At 40.4% G+C, this 17,690-nt stretch overlaps 1 protein-coding gene across 12 annotated transcripts in view; it reads right to left on the bottom strand.

Annotated features, from left to right (window-relative positions):
- ELF2 (E74 like ETS transcription factor 2) overlaps window positions 1-17,690 on the bottom strand; it is a 94,200-nt gene that overhangs the window by 58,185 nt on the left and 18,325 nt on the right. For 7 of the 12 annotated variants that reach the window (XM_036241135.1, XM_036241136.1, XM_036241132.1 and 4 more), the window contains one exon: window positions 6,647-6,812. The exons of 1 other annotated variant lie outside the window; for it this stretch is intronic. In XM_036241135.1, the coding sequence (XP_036097028.1) occupies window positions 6,647-6,812 (166 nt within the window). Of the gene's footprint in view, window positions 1-6,646; window positions 6,813-8,438; window positions 8,736-17,690 lie in introns of all 12 variants that reach the window. 4 more of the 12 variants (XM_036241141.1, XM_036241140.1, XM_036241139.1 and 1 more) reach the window with 1 other exon arrangement.

The following is a 17,690-nucleotide window of genomic DNA, read 5'->3' as shown; positions in this document are numbered from 1 at the left end:
GGAATACCACCCTGTCTCTATGGTGACCCTACGCTTGCCTACCTACTTATAACTAGCCATGTATTAAAATGTTTCTTAGATTATCCTAATTTGAGTATGCCATCTCTTTTGTGTTGGAATCCTAACTATACATTTGTCAGGGTCCCATATTTAAATACCTGAATATGTCCCCTTAGATGCTCTACTTCAACTCAAAATCAACACTCCTATTACCAAGCTCACCTGCTTCCCGAAACAGTCTTGCCTTCCTCAAAACTCTACATGATACTGTACTATCACTTAGTGTCAAAAAACTGAGTCATCTCTTAACTATGCCTCTACCCTTATTCTATCACATCTTGTTAGACCTTACCTAGTAGTAGAGCCTATATAAGCCCCTTCTGTTCCTATTACTGCTCACCTTGCTTTAATACTTCCCAAGTTACCCCTGGACTTATACCGCAGCAGCTAGCCTTCCTGCCTCATCCTGTCCCCTACAATTCATTCTCTACTGAAATATGAATACATAGCACTTTCCACTCAAAACTTCTCAAATATTTCTGTATTTTATATACTTAATAACTAATCTTGGGTTCAAATCACAATCTAATCACAACTTTTTTAAAGTATGTTTTTATTGATTTTTTTTTTTAGAGAAAGAGAGATAGAAACATCCGTGTGAGAGAGAAACATCAATCAGCTGCTTCCTGCACACTCCCCACTGGGGATTGAGCCCACAACCCCAGCATGTTCCCTGACCAGGAATCGAACCGGGACCTCTCAGTCCATGGAATAACGCTCCATCCACTGAGCCACACCAGCTGGGCTAATCACAACTCTTAAAGGAACCTCTTGTCAATGTCTTGTTTACCCAGTATCATCTAAACATGCCTTGAAATTTAGTCTGAAGTGCCTGTCCATCCAAATCCTACCAACTGTCCTCCTTTTTCACTTTCTCTAAAACATTCCCTAATTCTGTAAATTGAACTTTCCTCTGAAACGTGTTAAAAACAGTGGCCCTGCACATAAAAAATGCAAAGTACTTATTAATACATTCTCATAAATTTAAGTGAAAAGTTCGGAGAATACAGTAAGTTAAGATGCAAGATGAAGGGGCAGATTCTAAACAGCTCAATCTTCTCAGACAAGTCTTAAAAGATTTCTATCAAAACTTATCTATGATTGCCCTGACCAGAGAGTTCAGTTGGTTGAAGCTTCGGCCCGATGTCGCCAAGGTGACAGGTTCAATCCCTGGTCAGGACACATACAAGATTCAACAAACGACCCTGGCCGTTTTGGCTCAGCAGTTGGAGCGTCAGCCTGCAGTCCAGAGAGACCCTGGTTGGGTTCCTGCTAGGGGCACGTACCTCAGTTGCGGTTTGTCCCTAGCCCTGATTGGGTTGTGAGGGCCACTGGTGACCACTCGATGTTTTACGTTGTTGTTTCTCTCTCTCTCTCTCCTTCCCACTCTATCTGAACAAAAAATGGAGAAATGTCCTCGGGTGAAGATAAAAAAAAAAAAAAAGGGGGATCAACAAATGAATGCATAAATAAGTAAAACAACAAATCTATCTCTTTCTCTCTCAAATCAATAAATAAAAAAAAATTTTAACTATCTATTATTGCCCTGGCTGGTTTGGCTCAGCAGTTAGGGCACTGACCTGTGGACCGAAGGGTTGCAGGTTCGATTCCTGGTCAAGGGCATGTACCTGGGTTGCAGTTTAGATCCCCAGCCCCAGTTGGGGTCATGCAGGAGGCAACCAATCAATGTGTCTCTCTTACAGGATGTTTCTCTCTCTCTCTCTCCACCCCCCTTCCTCCCTTCCACTCTATCTAAAAATCAGTGGAAAAATATCTTCAGGTGAGGATTAACAACAAAAATTTTTTCTATTATTAATTGCTTTGGCATAAACTTGTTACTTTTCTTTTTTTTTTTTTTTTATCCTCACCCGAGGACATTTTTCCATTTTTTGTTCAGACAGAGTGGGAGGGAGAGAGAGGAAGAGAGAGAGAAACATCGATGTGAAGGGACACATCGAGTGGCTGCCACCCGCATGACCAACCAGGGCCGGGGACTAACTGCAACCGAGGTACATGCCCTTAGCGGGAACCGAACCCCGGTCTCTCTGTACCGCAGGCCGACACTCCAACCGCTGAGCCAAACTGGCCAGGGCAAACTTGTTACTTTTTAAATAGTAATCTGTAACAAACTTTTAAAGTTTACAGTCATATATGTTTTTTGAGTGAACATAAAAACTGCACTTTCAGTCTTAGTAGAGCACTCAAGAGACTCCTCTCCACCCCCAGCCAACCCCGTCCAAGCAGGAGCCTCCAGAACTGGTGGGACCCATGCCCGACAGGTATTTCCAACCTGCCGGTCAAGACCGCCCTTCATCCAGATTGCATTACTGTTCCTCAAAGGCTCTTCACAATTACTAATCCTGAAATATCATCAAAAAGCAGTTTATAGGTTTAGAGGAATATGCTTATTTTTAAAGTTTCAAAACATATTTGTTTTTTCCTATACATTTTAAGAGAGGATTACTATTACATGTAAGCTATGTGAGGGAAATGAAGACTTTTAGTCTACATTAAAAGGGAGAAGCAAAATAGCCTATAATTACACCTAACAAAATTAGAAATCATTTTATTAACAAAATAATGAAGATGGCTAAATATACATCATTATATGATTTTATACTCCTGCCTAGAAAACATCATGGACACTGTCTCTGGTATTGATATACACATATGGGTACATAGGAATAAAGAAAGAAAAACTTCAATGTGAACATGCAGAGAACTGACAGATCAATAAGTAGAATTATGAACTTTTTTTTTTCTTTTTTTGGTACGTGCCCCTAGCAGGAACCGAACCCGGGACTCTCTGGTCCACAGACCGATGCTCCACCCACTGAGCCAAACCGGACAGGGCGAATTATGAACATTTTTAGACGAATATACCCTAAATTATAATGTAGGAGCATTCCAGGAAGTGTTTCCTAGATGTACAAAAGGAAACCTTATTCTATGTGAATCTCATTTCCCCCAATTCTCCAAATAAAAGCTGCTGTAACCATCTTATAAATATTCTTCTACTTTTCTTCCCACTCGGCTTCTCTAAAATTTAGACATGTCTGGAATTTAAGTGAAAACTTATACCACAAGAAGCCTGATCCTACTCCACTACCTAAAAGTAAATGTTTTTATTAGGATAAGTCATAACAACCTTCATTCATTTGTATACGTTCTAAATGCCAGAAGAATGAAAATTTATTCAGATTTTAACACATTTAAAAAGGCATTTGACTCTTTAAATAAAACAAAACTATTTAACTATTGTAATCTATATATATTAACGATCCTTATAAAGTTACATTAAAAATCCATGAGCTATGCCCAGCCTGTGTGGCTCAGCGGATTGAGCATCGTCCCATGGACTGAGAGGTCCTGATCTGATTCCTGGTCAGGGCACATGCATGGGTTTTGAGCTCAATCCCCAGTAGAGAGTGTGGAGGAGGCAGCCGGTTGATGTATCTCTCTCACATCAATGTTTCTATCTCTCTCTAAAAAAAAAATCGATATAAACAGCCTAGCTGATGTAGCTCGGTGGGTGAGCGACAACCCCTGCACCAAGAGGTTCCTGGTTCGATTCCCAGTCAGGGCACATGCCCAGGTTGTGGGCCAAATTCCCAGTGGGGGACAAGCAGGAGGTGGCCAATCAATGTTCTCTCTCATCGATGTTTCTATCTCTCTCCCTCTCCCTTCCTCTCTCTAAAATCAATAAAAAAAATTATGCCCTGGTCAGTTTGGCTCAGCAATTAGAGCACTGGCCCTGAGACTGAAGGGTTGTGGGTTCGATTCCTGGTCAAGGGCACACACCTGGGTTGTAGGTTTGATCCCCAGCTCCAGTGGAGTTGTGTAGGAGACAACCAACTGAGGTGTTTCTCTCACATCAGTGTTTCTCTCTCACTCTCTCCCTCCCTCTCTTCCATTCTATCAAAAAAAAAAAAAAAAAATCAGTGGAAAATATCCTTGGGTGAGGATTAACAACAAAATTAAAATGAACTTCTTAGTACATTTAGACTATTTTAGAATAATGTGTCATTTACTAACATTTCCTTTTAGTATTAAAGAAAAATAAATCTAAAAAATGTTATCAAACGTTCAAAAACCTGTAAAATATCACAAAAGTAGCTGTTATTTTATTCAGACTTTGTATACCCTCTCTTTCAATATTACAATCACTCATATCTCTGCCCTGCAAATGACACCATCACCTCAGTGTTCAAGAAGATTAAGAAAATTAAGTTCTTTAAGTGGATTATATTTGCTTCCTACTTGGAACTGTTTTTACCTGAGTAATTTAAATTAATGAAGCACTGACCACCAATTGTACAACCAATAAGATTTAGCCGACCTACTCTGGTATTTTAATGTTGATAAATCATTTTGTGATAAAATAATTTTCTACTGATGCGAACTTGGCATTGTAGTTTTCACTTTTTACAGTTTCTAATTTGCTACCAAAATCATAATCTTCCTTATCCTTTTGAACATTTTCTAGAAATTTCACCTAAGTTCTACTTTTTTTGTTGTTGTTGTTAATCCTCCTCCGAGGATATTTTTCCATTGATTTTTTTTTATCCTCACCCGAGGACATTTTTCCATTTTTTGTTCAGATAGAGTGAAAGGGAGAGAGAGGAAGAGAGAGAGAAAGAAACATCAATGTGAAAGGGACACATCAAGTGGCTGCCACCTGCACGACCAACCAGGGTCAGGGACAAACTGCAACCGAGGTACGTGCCCTTAGCGGGAACCAAACCCGGGTCTCTCTGGACCGCAGGCCAATGCTCTAACCGCTGAGCCAAACCTGCCAGGACATCCAGTGATTTTTAAATAGACTAGAAGGGAGGGATGAGGAGGGAAGGAGAGACAGACAGACAGACACATCGACTGGTTGCCTCCTGCACTACCCCAACTGGGCCGGAGATCAAACCTTCAACCCAGGTACATGCCTTTAACGGGGAATTGAACCCAAGACCCTTCAGTCCAAGGGCCGATGATGCTCTAAGCACTGAGCCAAATCAGCCAGGGCAAGTTATACTTTTTTTCATTCAATTTGAACTATCCTACTGTTTGTTCTTGTGCTCTTTGTTTTCTGTTTAGTTATGCTCCTATAATAAAATCAGTTACAACAACTACTTCAAAATATTGTCACACATAATACTTTTAGCTGTTGTTCCTTACTGTTTTTCTCGAAAAGAAAATTCACGCCTGCCACTAGACTTCTGGCTTCTGACTGAGGAACCCTCCAAACTCTCAGAAAAACACATGCATCTTCCTGCCACTGGCATTATCTACTGTAAGTCTGGCACCAACACAGAACACGGTCATCAACCCCTCTGAAGTGCTTGGCAACCTGTTCTGAAAACGAACCGGTCACCACCCACATGGGGTTTACCGGCATTGTTGTCACCACTGCTCGGAAGAGCGAGGGAGCTTCCAGGCCGCAGCCCGACGAGTACGGCTGGAGGAAGAGCTGTGAGCCAGAAGCAGCTAACAGTCCTGGGTGAGCCACTGGGCCTGTGCGAGCAGGAAGGTGGCAACTACTCACAATTTTAAATCATGAGACTTTGCTACATTTATAGGAATTTATCTAAATGCTTAAGAATTTTATTAGTACTGTACACCAGGCATACGGATTCTTTTTCACCATTAGTAGCTATAATAATGCTTATTATTATAAAATAGTCATGACAATCCTTCTGGTAAAATACTCTTATTTTCTTTATGGAAATAAGAGTATTGGAAAAAATTAAAAGGTTTCTCCAAGAATTATACATACTAACCCACAATTTAACATATAGTTATCTCACCACAGACAGACTAAAATGCCACAATTTCTAAGAAGACAAAAAGGGAAGAAGAATCTGACAGACATACTGCAAAGATGTTTCTGACCTAAGAAAACAGGAATCATACTGTTCCACTGATACTGATTCAAAGAATCTCTAAATCTGTTCTAGAATGAGAATACTATATTTCTTTTTAAATTAAAAAAAGATTACCCTTTCCCTGGCCAGTGTGGTTCCGTGGTTGGAGTATCAGCCTGTGTACTGAAGGGTCACAGGTTCAATTTCCAATCAAGGGCACATAACTGGGTTGTAGGATCAATCCCTGGTCCCCGATGGATGTACCTAATGTTTCTTTCTTTCCGTCTCTCTCCCTCTCCCCCGCCCTCCCCTGCTCCCTTCCACTCTCTCTAAAAGCCAATGGAAAAAATATCCTCAGGGGAGAATTAACAAAACAAAAACACAACAAAGTTACCCTCATATACTAGCCTACTGACCTCTGTAAGAAAATAACAACTAGTCAATTTTCACACTCCCAGAAAAAACTGATAAAAATAATTTTATTATTGTGGGCCTGTAATTTTGTCCTTCGGTTCTGTGATACAAGATTCTGTTATACCTCAAAAATCATAATGGAGAACTTCTTATATCCACATAAATTCCCTTAATCAACAAGTGTTTCACTGATTTCCAATCTTTACTAAATAGCATTAAAAGGAGGGGTTTTGGTATATTATTCATCTGGCAATTGTAACTTTGGCATTTATAAAATGAGAAAGTTATAAACAGTAAACATTTGATGAGATGTCTACCTGTTTCCACATTCTCGGTCTCAACTTCTTGTTCTTCTGCCACATCTTGCATCATATAAGTCTCATCATCATAAACCAGAACCTGGGCTGCATAGCCCTGCTCTAATCTGGCACTTGGAACTGGCTCCACAATCACTGCTGGACATTCAGAAACCTTCCCACTTTCCTACAAGAGCAAATTTAAAAAACAATCAACCTTTTTATTCACAAATGCTGGCTGGATTCACTTATAAACCCTTGAGTTCATAAGAGTCTCAAGGAGTCCACACAATGAGTTTCATGTCTTATACATATGAATGTAAAATCCAAAACAAGAGATGAAAAGGGCTAACTTTAATAATCTGTTCAAGTCTCAACAGGTGAGACGTAGACTAAACATTTTAAATAATCAGGGCTTTAGGATTTAGAAGGCAAATTAAAAACATGCATATCATTTCACTCTCTCATGAAAGCTGGAAAAGGCTTTTAGACACACCCACAAAAAGAAGAGACAAAGGCTACAAAGGAGAAGAGAAGAGGGACGAAACCTTGGAAGGCTGCAAGTGGATGGGTAATATTATTAAGTGGTTTAGCGGACCCAGGAAAAGCCAATCACAGCCTGGCTGCAGAGCCACCTGAGAAACAGCACAGCACACTGGAGAATCCACAGAAGGCAATCCAACTACTTCTGGAAATGGAGCAGCAGCAGGTAATAGAGAAACGGGAGGAGGTTCAAACAAAGAGGAGGAGGTTCAAACAAGGAAAATCCCATTAAAGCTGTTTGAAAAGCACTCTGATTCCTAGATCCACTCCCTCCTCCATGATGCTGGACAACCAGCCTCTCCACCTCAGCAGAAGATTAGAGAGGGAGAAACAAGAGCATCTTTGAGGTATGTTAGGCACATTTGCTAGTATCAGTACTGTACCAAAAACAGTCTCCAATCAGCTTTTTAGTCCTCAACTTTCAATCATGAGCAGTCAAATACTGTTAGTTACCTAAGACACAGAATATATACACACATGCACATACATATATTCATATTCCTCACAGACATAAGATATTATATCTATAAAATAAGAACAGAATATAGTAAATAAATAACATTTAAAAATAAAGAGTTCTTAGAAATTAAAAACATGATGGTCAAAATGAAAAGACACAGACTTGGAAGATAAAATTCTCTGCGGTCTTCCAAGAAGCAGAGAAAAAAGGTAGAGCAATGGAAAATAGGAGTGAAAAGAACTATATCAGTGGACAGTCCAGGAGGTCCAAATCTGAATAACAGGAGTTCCAGAAAAAAGAAAATGGAGAGGGAGAGGGAGGTTGGAAAGAAATCAAAGCATTCTAGAAATTTTTCTAGAGCTTAAAGGACTCAAGCTCCCCATTTGAAAGGACCTACCAAGTGTTTAGTATAAAAAAATTAAGGGAGACCTACACTAAGGCACACCGTTGTGAAATATAATACTGGGGGCAAAAAGAAGATTCTACAAGCTACCAGAAAGGGAACACACGTCCCACACAAAGACGCAGGGCTCAGTTCAGTCTTCTCAACCATCACACTGGAAAGATGTCAATGAAGCCACTTCTTCAAAGTGACAAGGAAAATTATTTCCAACCTAGAATTTTTCACCCCAAACCATCTCATAAAACCAGAATAAAGGTTTCTTCTCCGACATGAAAGAGTTCGAAACGTTTACTTTCCCTGCATCCTTTCTCAAGTAGCAAATGGAAAGTGTTTTCCATCAAAAAAGAGTAAACTCTTAATTAAAAAAAGAAAAGATGACTTGGGATACAGAACACAGGAGCTCCAACCTGGGGGCGAGATGACAGTGCTCCTCAGGGAGGCCTGGGAAGAGAGATTCCACAGGCAGCTGTGCACTGGGCTTCAAGGGCAACCAGTCCAGCTGCAGCAATGTGACTCCTGACACAGCACGGAGATGGTCTCGGCCATCTCCGAGGCCAACGCTGACACTGTTCCTCAGCACAGAATGCCCAGAGCTAAGCCTGTTCCAGGTGTTCATTCATATCCAGCTTGCCTTGCTACCTGGGTCAGCTGAGAATATTCATTTCACCTTCCAGATGTGCTCCGCTTTGATACACTCCTAAGTGCTGAAAGAAGACCATAAAGGGTATAGAAACAAAAAATAAAGAACAACACTCTTTCCATGTGACCATATACCTGCTGAGCAAACATGTAATACAGGGTCCACACTGTAGCCCTTCCAGATTTCTGGACCAAGATGGCCCGATGTTTCCAACAGCTAACTCATGACACCGCTGACTGCCTGAGTAGAAAAAGCTCTTGAAAGTCAGTGAACCTGATGCTAAACTAGTCAGTCCTTTTCCTGGAAGCCTTTGTCTAACTATGGAAATGCTGTCCTTTCCTAACTCAGTTAGCTTAGTACGCTATTCAAAGTAAACAGTATGTCAATTAAGAATACATACACAGACAATAACACAATGAAGAAAAGAAACAGAACATAAGTCAGGATAACAGCACCTCTGGGGACAGACAGGGTAGCGATAAGAGAAAGGGAAACACTTTGTATTATAAAATATTGGTAATTTCTATTTTTTTAGTATGTTTCCTCACTGATTTTTTCAGAGAGAGAGAGAGAGAGAAAATCAATGTGAGAGAGAAGCATGGATCGCGGCCTCCTGCACGCCCCCTACTGAGGACTGAGTCCGCAACCCAGGCATGTGCCCAGACTGGAATGAAACTGGGACCTCTCAGTGCACGGGCCGACACCCAATCACAGAGCCACATCGGCTCTGCATTAAGTAATTTCTGTTTTTTAACCTGAGTGATAGGTAATATGTTTTTTGTTGTTGTTGTTATTCTTAGACTGAAACATATATATTTTATACACTCTTCATTTTGTATCAAACATTTCACAAAAAATATTTAAATAAATTACAAAGCAAAGATACAGCAAATTTAAAAAAGTACATGCTGAATATTAACAATGAATTTCCTACTCTGTATAAGTCAAAAAAAATATGAATCCAACTTTTTACCATTAAAAAATATTCTTCCCCACAAATTGAATATAACAACAGTTGAATCACCATGCCTCTTGCTCAGCTTTATAACCACAGCCTATAGGCAGTAACACCCAGCTACCAATTAGCTGTTCACGAGAAGCATGAGACAGGTAGACTAATGAGGTCTCCACTCATCAGAAACTCAGAAGCAGCATCACAGTAGCAGCTGAAGTAGTAGTAACCCAAGCACTGAATATTTTATTTATATATAATCAAAGGGACTTTTAACTTCTTTCATTCCTCTGAAATCTAATAGTACATTTAACAGTAACATTAATCTGAGATTATTTTATACTGTGAACCACCCATCCTCACCCTACCAAGTCAAATTTTCTAAAGCATGAAACACTTGAGAACTACAATTCTGCAGCAGGCCAATAATCTTCCCCACAATCAGACTTCTGGACCCACTCTTCTCTCTCCTGATTTTGTTTTAATAGTTCAGTGCTTCTTCCATTTAACCATAAAAAGCAAACATCTGTTTTATTTTTAAAAAGTCAGCCTGGCCGGGTGGCTCAGTTGATTGGAGCGTTGTCCCATACAACCAAAAGGTCGTGGGTTGGATTCCCAGTCAGGACACATACCTAGGTTGTGGGTTAGATCCCTGGTTGGGAGAAAACTGATCAATGTGTCCCTCTCTCTCTCTGCCCTCCCTCCTTCCCTACCTCCATCTCTTCACCTCTCTTTCTCTCTAAAATTAATAAACATATCCTTGGATGAGGATTTTTTTAAAAATTCTCTTCTTTCACCTGAACTCCAGATCTTTGCTCCTTATCCCTGTTTATCTACACATACCCTGTAATGTGGATTCCACCAACTCACTGAAACTATTCTCTCAAAATGTCAGTAAGAACCAAATTCTATTTGTTTTTATCCTCCTCTGCCATTCTGCAGACTATACACTGACCATCACCTCATTTAAAATTATTCCATCTTTTTTTCTCTTTCTAGAAACCGTTCTACTTTTAAGCATCTCCTCTGACTCTTCTTCCGTCTCCAGTGACTCAACTGTAGCCAACTTGCTAAGGTTTTGTCCTCAACATCTCCTTTCTTTTTACTCCACACTACTATCCCAGGCAAACCTACCCATTCTTACAGTTTTGAATAGCACCTCTATGCTGATGATTACTAAATATTTGCTTTCTACTCTGACCCATTTCCTAAACTCCAGGCCCAAATTTTAAACTACCAACTTAACATCACTACGGGAATATTCAGCTGATACTTCAAGCTTAACATGCCTACCTGGATCAAATGATCTGCATCTCTTCCTTATTCCCCTGCCCTGTGTTTTTCTCTAAACCTGTTTCTTCATATTTAAAAAAGAAATTATAATAATATTCATACTTAAAGTCCCTTGAAAATTAAATATGCAAAAATCAGTGACAGCTATTAATACACTGTGACAATAGTATTCAAACATACTATACTTGCCCTAAAATTTGGAGGACATTTTTTCACATTACAATCGAAATTGTTTGTATTCTTTGTGCAAAAAGCTTTCATGATTCCCCATTTGTCAAAAAGGAAAGTTTAACATACTAAACAATGGTTTAACACTCTTTGAAATATAACCCACAATCCACCTATTAAAGGTTGAATTGTGTCCCCCAAAAGATGGTGAAGCCCTAACCACCAGTGCCTGTGAATCTGAGTTTACTTGGAAACAGGGTCTTTGCAAGATGATCCAGTTAAGATGAGAACATTAGGATGAGCCCTAATCCAATATGAGCAGGTCTTTATAAAAAGGGCAAATTTTGACACAGAGAGACACACACAAAGGGAAGATGCTGTGAAGACCCAGGGAGAACACCATCTACAAGCCAAGGAGTGCCGGAAGCTACCGGATGCCAGGAGAGACACATGGAAGAGATTCTCCCTTACAGCCCCCAGAAGGAACCCACTCTGCCAACCTTGATTTTGAACTTCTAGCCTCTAGAAATGTGAGACAATAATTATCTTCTGTTTAAGCCACCAGGCTGACAGCCCCAAAGAACAAATATACCACCTTTACAGCCTTATTTCCTACATTACATCACTTAGCTTTTCGATTTCTTGCTTTGCCCCTAATTCCCAAATGTGAGAGCTCCCTCATGACTTTTTTTTTCTTATTTTATGGCCTGAAATAACCTTCCATATCTGACCAAACCCTTTTCATCCACTAAGGTCCAAGTTCCAGGGAGTCTTCTTATAATCCCCTAATCAGTTTTTCCATCCAAGTACTTCCAGAACAAGTCCTGCCTAATCATACCACTGTTCATTATCCTGCATTATAATTATCAGTTTACATATCCAACTCCTTCATAAGATGTCTGTGAGCAAGAGTGCTTATCTCTTAGTCAACTTATATCCCCCTCAACTGCATGCACTTTGTATAAACTGAAGTGGCATTTACATATTTGTAGCTTGATTCAAAGAATGATCAAGCTCAATACATTCTAATATCAAAAAGTATTCGTAGATTCAATATTTGCTAACCTACAATGCCAGGCAACTTCAAGAGGTTTTTCTCTGCCAAATGACAGGGACCAGAGGCCACTGCTACAGATATGCAGGTAATTAGTGCTTTGTACTTTGTACAGGAGTTAAGCTATTTTTACTGGGGAAGAAGGGTGGAAGAGGAAAGAATCAAGAGTATTCGTTTTACAAGAATATACTAAAAGCTCACACATCCACTTAATTATTTTACTTAGGATCACTATAATCTTGCTCAAGTCACCAAAATATGCAATCATTAGAGCATGCACACCAGATTCAGTGGGTCCTGGCCACAACCTACCTCGTTCCCCAGGAGCTAAGGTTGTCAGACTCAGCAGATAAAAGCACAAAATATCCAGTTAAACTTGAATTTCAGATAAACAATGAGTAAGTATAAGGCAGTTCCATGCAATATTTGGAGCATGCTTTTTAAAAAAATGTTTTTATTACTTTGTTTTTAGAGAGAGAGAGAGAGAAACATTGATCGGCTGCCTCCTACACGTCCCCCCCACTGGGGATCGAGCCCACAACCCTGGCATGTGCCCTGACCCAGAATTGAACCAAACCTCTCAGTCTATGGGAGGATGCTCAACCCACTGAGCCACACCAGCCAGGCTGGAACATCCTTAAAGTAAAAAGTTATTTGTTTATCTGAAATTCAGATTTATCAGGACAGCCTGTATTTTATCTGGCAACCCTACTATAAGCACTAACAGTGGCCTCAAAAAACATCCATTCAAAGAGAGAGACTCTTAGTGTAAAGAGGCAGGACAAGTACAACACTGCAGTGTTCACCAAGAAAGCGCTTTTATAAAGCACGCAAGTCATTGCTCTCCAGGTAGCAGGAGTTTCCTAGGATAAATACCATAAAATGGCTGAAGGCAGTGGCACTGTAATCCTTTTATCACTATTGGAAATACATTGAAAGACATGAAATTCTGTTGTATTTTAAAAACAATAAATCTGTTTCAAGTTTCTTCTTTTGTGATAGAGTAAGGCCACCTTCAAAGCCTTATCAAAAATGAAACATAAAGTGTGGCAGACGCAGGGAGACTAATCTCTCCTCAACTGTTACCCCCAGAAGCCACTCCAAATAAATGTCACTACAATAAATTCAGTGTGCTTGCTATGCAAACACTGCTTTAAGACAAGTCCCCTAGCAAGATGGCAGGAGGTAAACGCAGAATCGGGTCCTCCCACAACCACATTAAAGTTACAACTAAACTACAGCACAACCATCATTCAGAACCACCTGACATCGAGCTGAATGAAGTCGTACAACTACGGACTTAAAGCAGCAGCCACATCCAGACTGGTAGGAGGCGGAGGGGACGGGCTGGGCCCACACCCACGTGTAGGGATAAAAATCAGGAGGACACCTCGGCTGGACAGGTCCTTTCTGAGGACTGAGGGGTCCCCGTCCCACACCAGGTGCCCCGCTCAGGGTTCCAGTGCCAGGAAGAGAATCCCCATCACTTCTGGCTGGAAAACCAGCGGGAACTGAGGCTCAGGGAGGCTGAGGCAGCTGGAGCCCCAGGCAGCTCCTTAAAGGGCCCGCGCACGGACTTATCAGACTCTCTCCCTCTAAGCTTGGAGGGGAGGCAGCTCGAGGGGCAACAGAGACACACAGGGAAGAACTGAGCTGTTTGGCACTGGAGCGAGGGCTAGAGAGGGGGCTTTCTCCGGGACAAACGTGCTGTCAGAGGCCTTTGTTCCTTTGGTGAGCCCTTCCCTGGGGCGGCAGACAGTCCCATATCTGGGACTCCAGCAACCTGGCTCACACTGGTAGCCCCGCCCTGGTGACTCCCTGAAGCCCCGCCCCACCCCGCCCAACTTTCAGGCCCACCCAAGCTGTTGCCACTTGCTTAACCATAGGATTGGCCTGTCTTGGATCCTGCTTCAGCTTTTCCTAAATTATTTCAAACAAGCAGCATCTGGTCTCAGCTAGCCCCATACCTCTTGTTTAGTAATACACAGAAACAAACACAGGGAGGCAGCCAAAATGAGGAGACAAAGAAACAGGTCCCAAATGAAAGAACAGAACAAAACCCCAGGAAAAGAACTAAGCGAAATGGAGATAAGCAACCTCATAGATGCAGAGTTCAAAACACTGCTTATAAGGATGCTCAATGAACTTAGTGAGAACCTCAGCGAACTTAGTGAGGGCCTCAAGGGCATAAAACAGGACCGGTCAGAAATGAAGGATGCACAGTCAGAAATGAAGGAGGCATTAACTGAAATAAAGAATAATTTACACAGATTCAGTAGTAGAGTAGGTAAAGCCAAGAAGCAAACCATCGATTTGGAATCAAACAGCCTTATGTGGGTCTATATTATGTTCCATTGATCTACATGTCTGTTGATATATTAATACCACACTGTATCAATTACTGGAGCTTCATAGTAAGTCTTTAAATCAGAAATATAAGTCTCCAACTCTGTTCTTACCCATAAGTCTTCCAATCCATAAATAAGTACGTCTCTCCATGTATTTAGGTTCTTAATTTCTCTTGATATTTTGTAGTTCTCCATGTACAAATATTTTACTTATTTCATTAAACTTATCCCTACAGTACTTTTTTTTTCCTTTATTGATTTTAGAGAGAAAGGGCAAGGGAGAGAGAGACAGAAACATCGATGAGAGAGAACATTGGCCACCTCCTGCATGTCCCCCACCGGGGACTGGGCCCACAACCTGGGCACGTGTCCTGACCAGGAATCAAACCGGCAACCTCTTGGTGCATGGGTGGATGCTCAACCACTGAGCCACAACGGCTAGTATATATGAGTGCAATTTATTTACATATTCACCTGTTCTAATTTTTTTGGTTCTAACAGTTGTATAGATATCTTACAAAAAATAATTTTTTTAATCCTCACCAGAGGATATTTTTCTACTTATCTTCAGATAGAGTGGGGGAGAGAGAGAGAAAAAGAAAAAGCGAGAGAAACATTGACATGAGAGGGACACATCGACTGACTGCCTCCTGCATGACCCCAACCAGGGCTGAGGCTGAACTGCAACCGAGGTACATGCCCTTGGCTGGAATCACACTCACCACTCACTGGTCCCCAGGCCGAGGCTCTACCGCTGAGCCAAACCGGCCAGGGCTTAGGAATGTCTATGTATATACTCACACCACTTAGAAATACAGTTTAAAAAATTATACTAATAGTTGTATTTCTTCTTTTCCAATCCATAGGTCTTTTATTTTCCTTGCCAGTAGCAATGTTGCCAGTGCAGTGTTGAATAGAAGTGATTAGAGCAGACATCCCTGCTTTGCTATCAACCTTAAAAGGAAAACATTCAGTCTTTCACCATTAAGTATGATGTTGGTCAGAGATTTTTTCACAGATACACTTATCAGGTTGAGAAGGCAGCCTTTTATTACTAGTTTAAAGAATCTAGTAGTTAGTATAATAAACAGGTGTTGAATTTTAACAAACGGGTTTTCTGTAGTTACTGATATAATCACATGGTTTTTCTTTACTTAAGATGGTGCATTATACTAATTGATTAAATCTATCTTCCCGAGATAAAGCCCATTTGGGACATATGACCCCTTTTATATGCTGGATTAGATTGCTAGCATTTTAAAGAATGTTTGTTTCTATGTTCATGAAAGATATTGGCTTGTAATTTTCTTTTTCTGTATTTTTGTCTAGTCTTGGCATCAGGGTAAAGCTGGCTTCATAAAATGAGTTAGGAAATGTTCCTTTGTCCTCTATTTTCTGAAAGTTGTATAGGATTAGTATTCTTTCTTCCCCAAATGCTTGGTAAAACGATCAATAATGCCAGGTAGCCCTGGAGTGTTCTTTGCAGAAAGATTCTGATTAGGAATTTCATTTTTTTAAAAGATAGAAGGCTATTTTGTAATGAATTTCAAGTAATTTGTCCATTTCACCTAAGTTGTTAAGCTTATTGGCATAAAGTTTTCATATTTAGTGTCAATAGTGTCTCATTCCTGATATTAGTAATTTTGCCTTCTGGGTTTTTTTTCTTGCGCAGTATAAAGATCGATCAATTTTATTTTTTCAAAGGACAACCTCTGGTTTAATTTCTCTATTGTTTGTCCACATTCTATTTCATTGATTTTTTTTTTTAATCCTCACCCGAGGATATTTTTCCATTTATTTTCAGATAGAGTGGGAGGGAGGGGGAGAGAGAGAGGGAAAGACATGTAAGAGAGACACACCAATTGTTTGCTTCCCACATAACCCCGACTGGGGCCGGGAACAAACTGCAACCGAGGTACATGCCCTTGACTGGACTCAAATCCCTAACTCTTGGGTCCGTGTATCGATGCTTTAACCACTGAGCAAAACCGGCCAGGGCTCATTAATTTCTTTTAATTAATTTATTAATTTATTTTTATTTTTTATCCTGACCTGAGGACATTTTTGCATTTATCTTCAGAAAGAGCAGGAGGGAGAGAGGAAGAGAGAGAGAGAAACATCAATGTGAGAGAGACACATCAAGTGGTTGCCACCCACACAACCCTAACTGGAGCAGGGACAAACTGCAACCGAGGTACGTGCCCTTAGTGGGAACCAAACCTGGGACTCTCTGGTCCGCGGGCCAACGCTCTAACCGCTGAGCCAAACCGGCCAGGGCTATTTTATTTTTTATTAAATTTATCGGAGTGACACTGGTTAATAAGATTATATAGGTTTCAAGTGTATATTTCTATGATACATGGTCTGTATATCTCATTGTGTGCCCACCACTCAAAATCAAATCATCTTCCATCACCATATAAAAGGTGGGGGAAAAGTAGGTTTACAGTTGTTTGAATAGAGAATAATAAATAAATAATCATACAAGAATAAACTCTGTTTTGGGTACTCACAATTGTAAACGCGCTTTTGCCCCACCTTGTATTTGGTCACAATCTAAAACAGTATGACAGTTCCTCAAGAAATCAAGAATAGAGTTACCATATGACCCAGCAGTCCCTCTTTTGGGTATCTAAACTTCTTTTGACTTTCTGAACATATTTATAACAGCTGTTTTTGAAGTCTTTTCCATTAATTTCATTACCTCTAGCTTGTGTTTCTGATTTCTTCACAGTTTTTTTTCCTCCAAGTTATAGGTTTATTATTCCAGTTTCTTTTAACATAGTTGGGTGTTGGATATGTAAATTTTACACTGTTGGGTTCTACATTTTGTTGTCTTATTTTATTTTTTAAATATGTTTTTATTGAATTTTTTAGAAAGAGGGAAAGGGATAGAAACATCGATGTCAGGGAGATACATCGATAGTCTGCCTCCTGCATGCCCCCTAGTGGGGATATCAAGCCCAGAACTGGGGAATATGCCCTGAATGCGAATTAGACCCAGAATTGTACCAGGACCTCTCAGTCCATGGAACGAAGCTCAATCCACTAAGCCACACCAGCTGGGCTTGTTGTCTTATTTTAATAATGTTTACTACGTCGGATATTTATGGATCAACTTTCAAGGCCTGTTTTATAAACCTTTTTAAGGGCAAGTTTGGAGTACCCTTCGTTCTAGAGCTAGTTTAGCCTCACTATAGGCAT

This window comes from Molossus molossus, unplaced genomic scaffold (genome assembly GCF_014108415.1).
Source record: "Molossus molossus isolate mMolMol1 unplaced genomic scaffold, mMolMol1.p scaffold_m16_p_4, whole genome shotgun sequence".
NCBI lineage: Eukaryota > Metazoa > Chordata > Mammalia > Chiroptera > Molossidae > Molossus > Molossus molossus.
The sequence above is the reverse complement of the archived record's forward strand: the minus strand, read 5'-3'. Positions and strand labels throughout refer to the sequence as shown.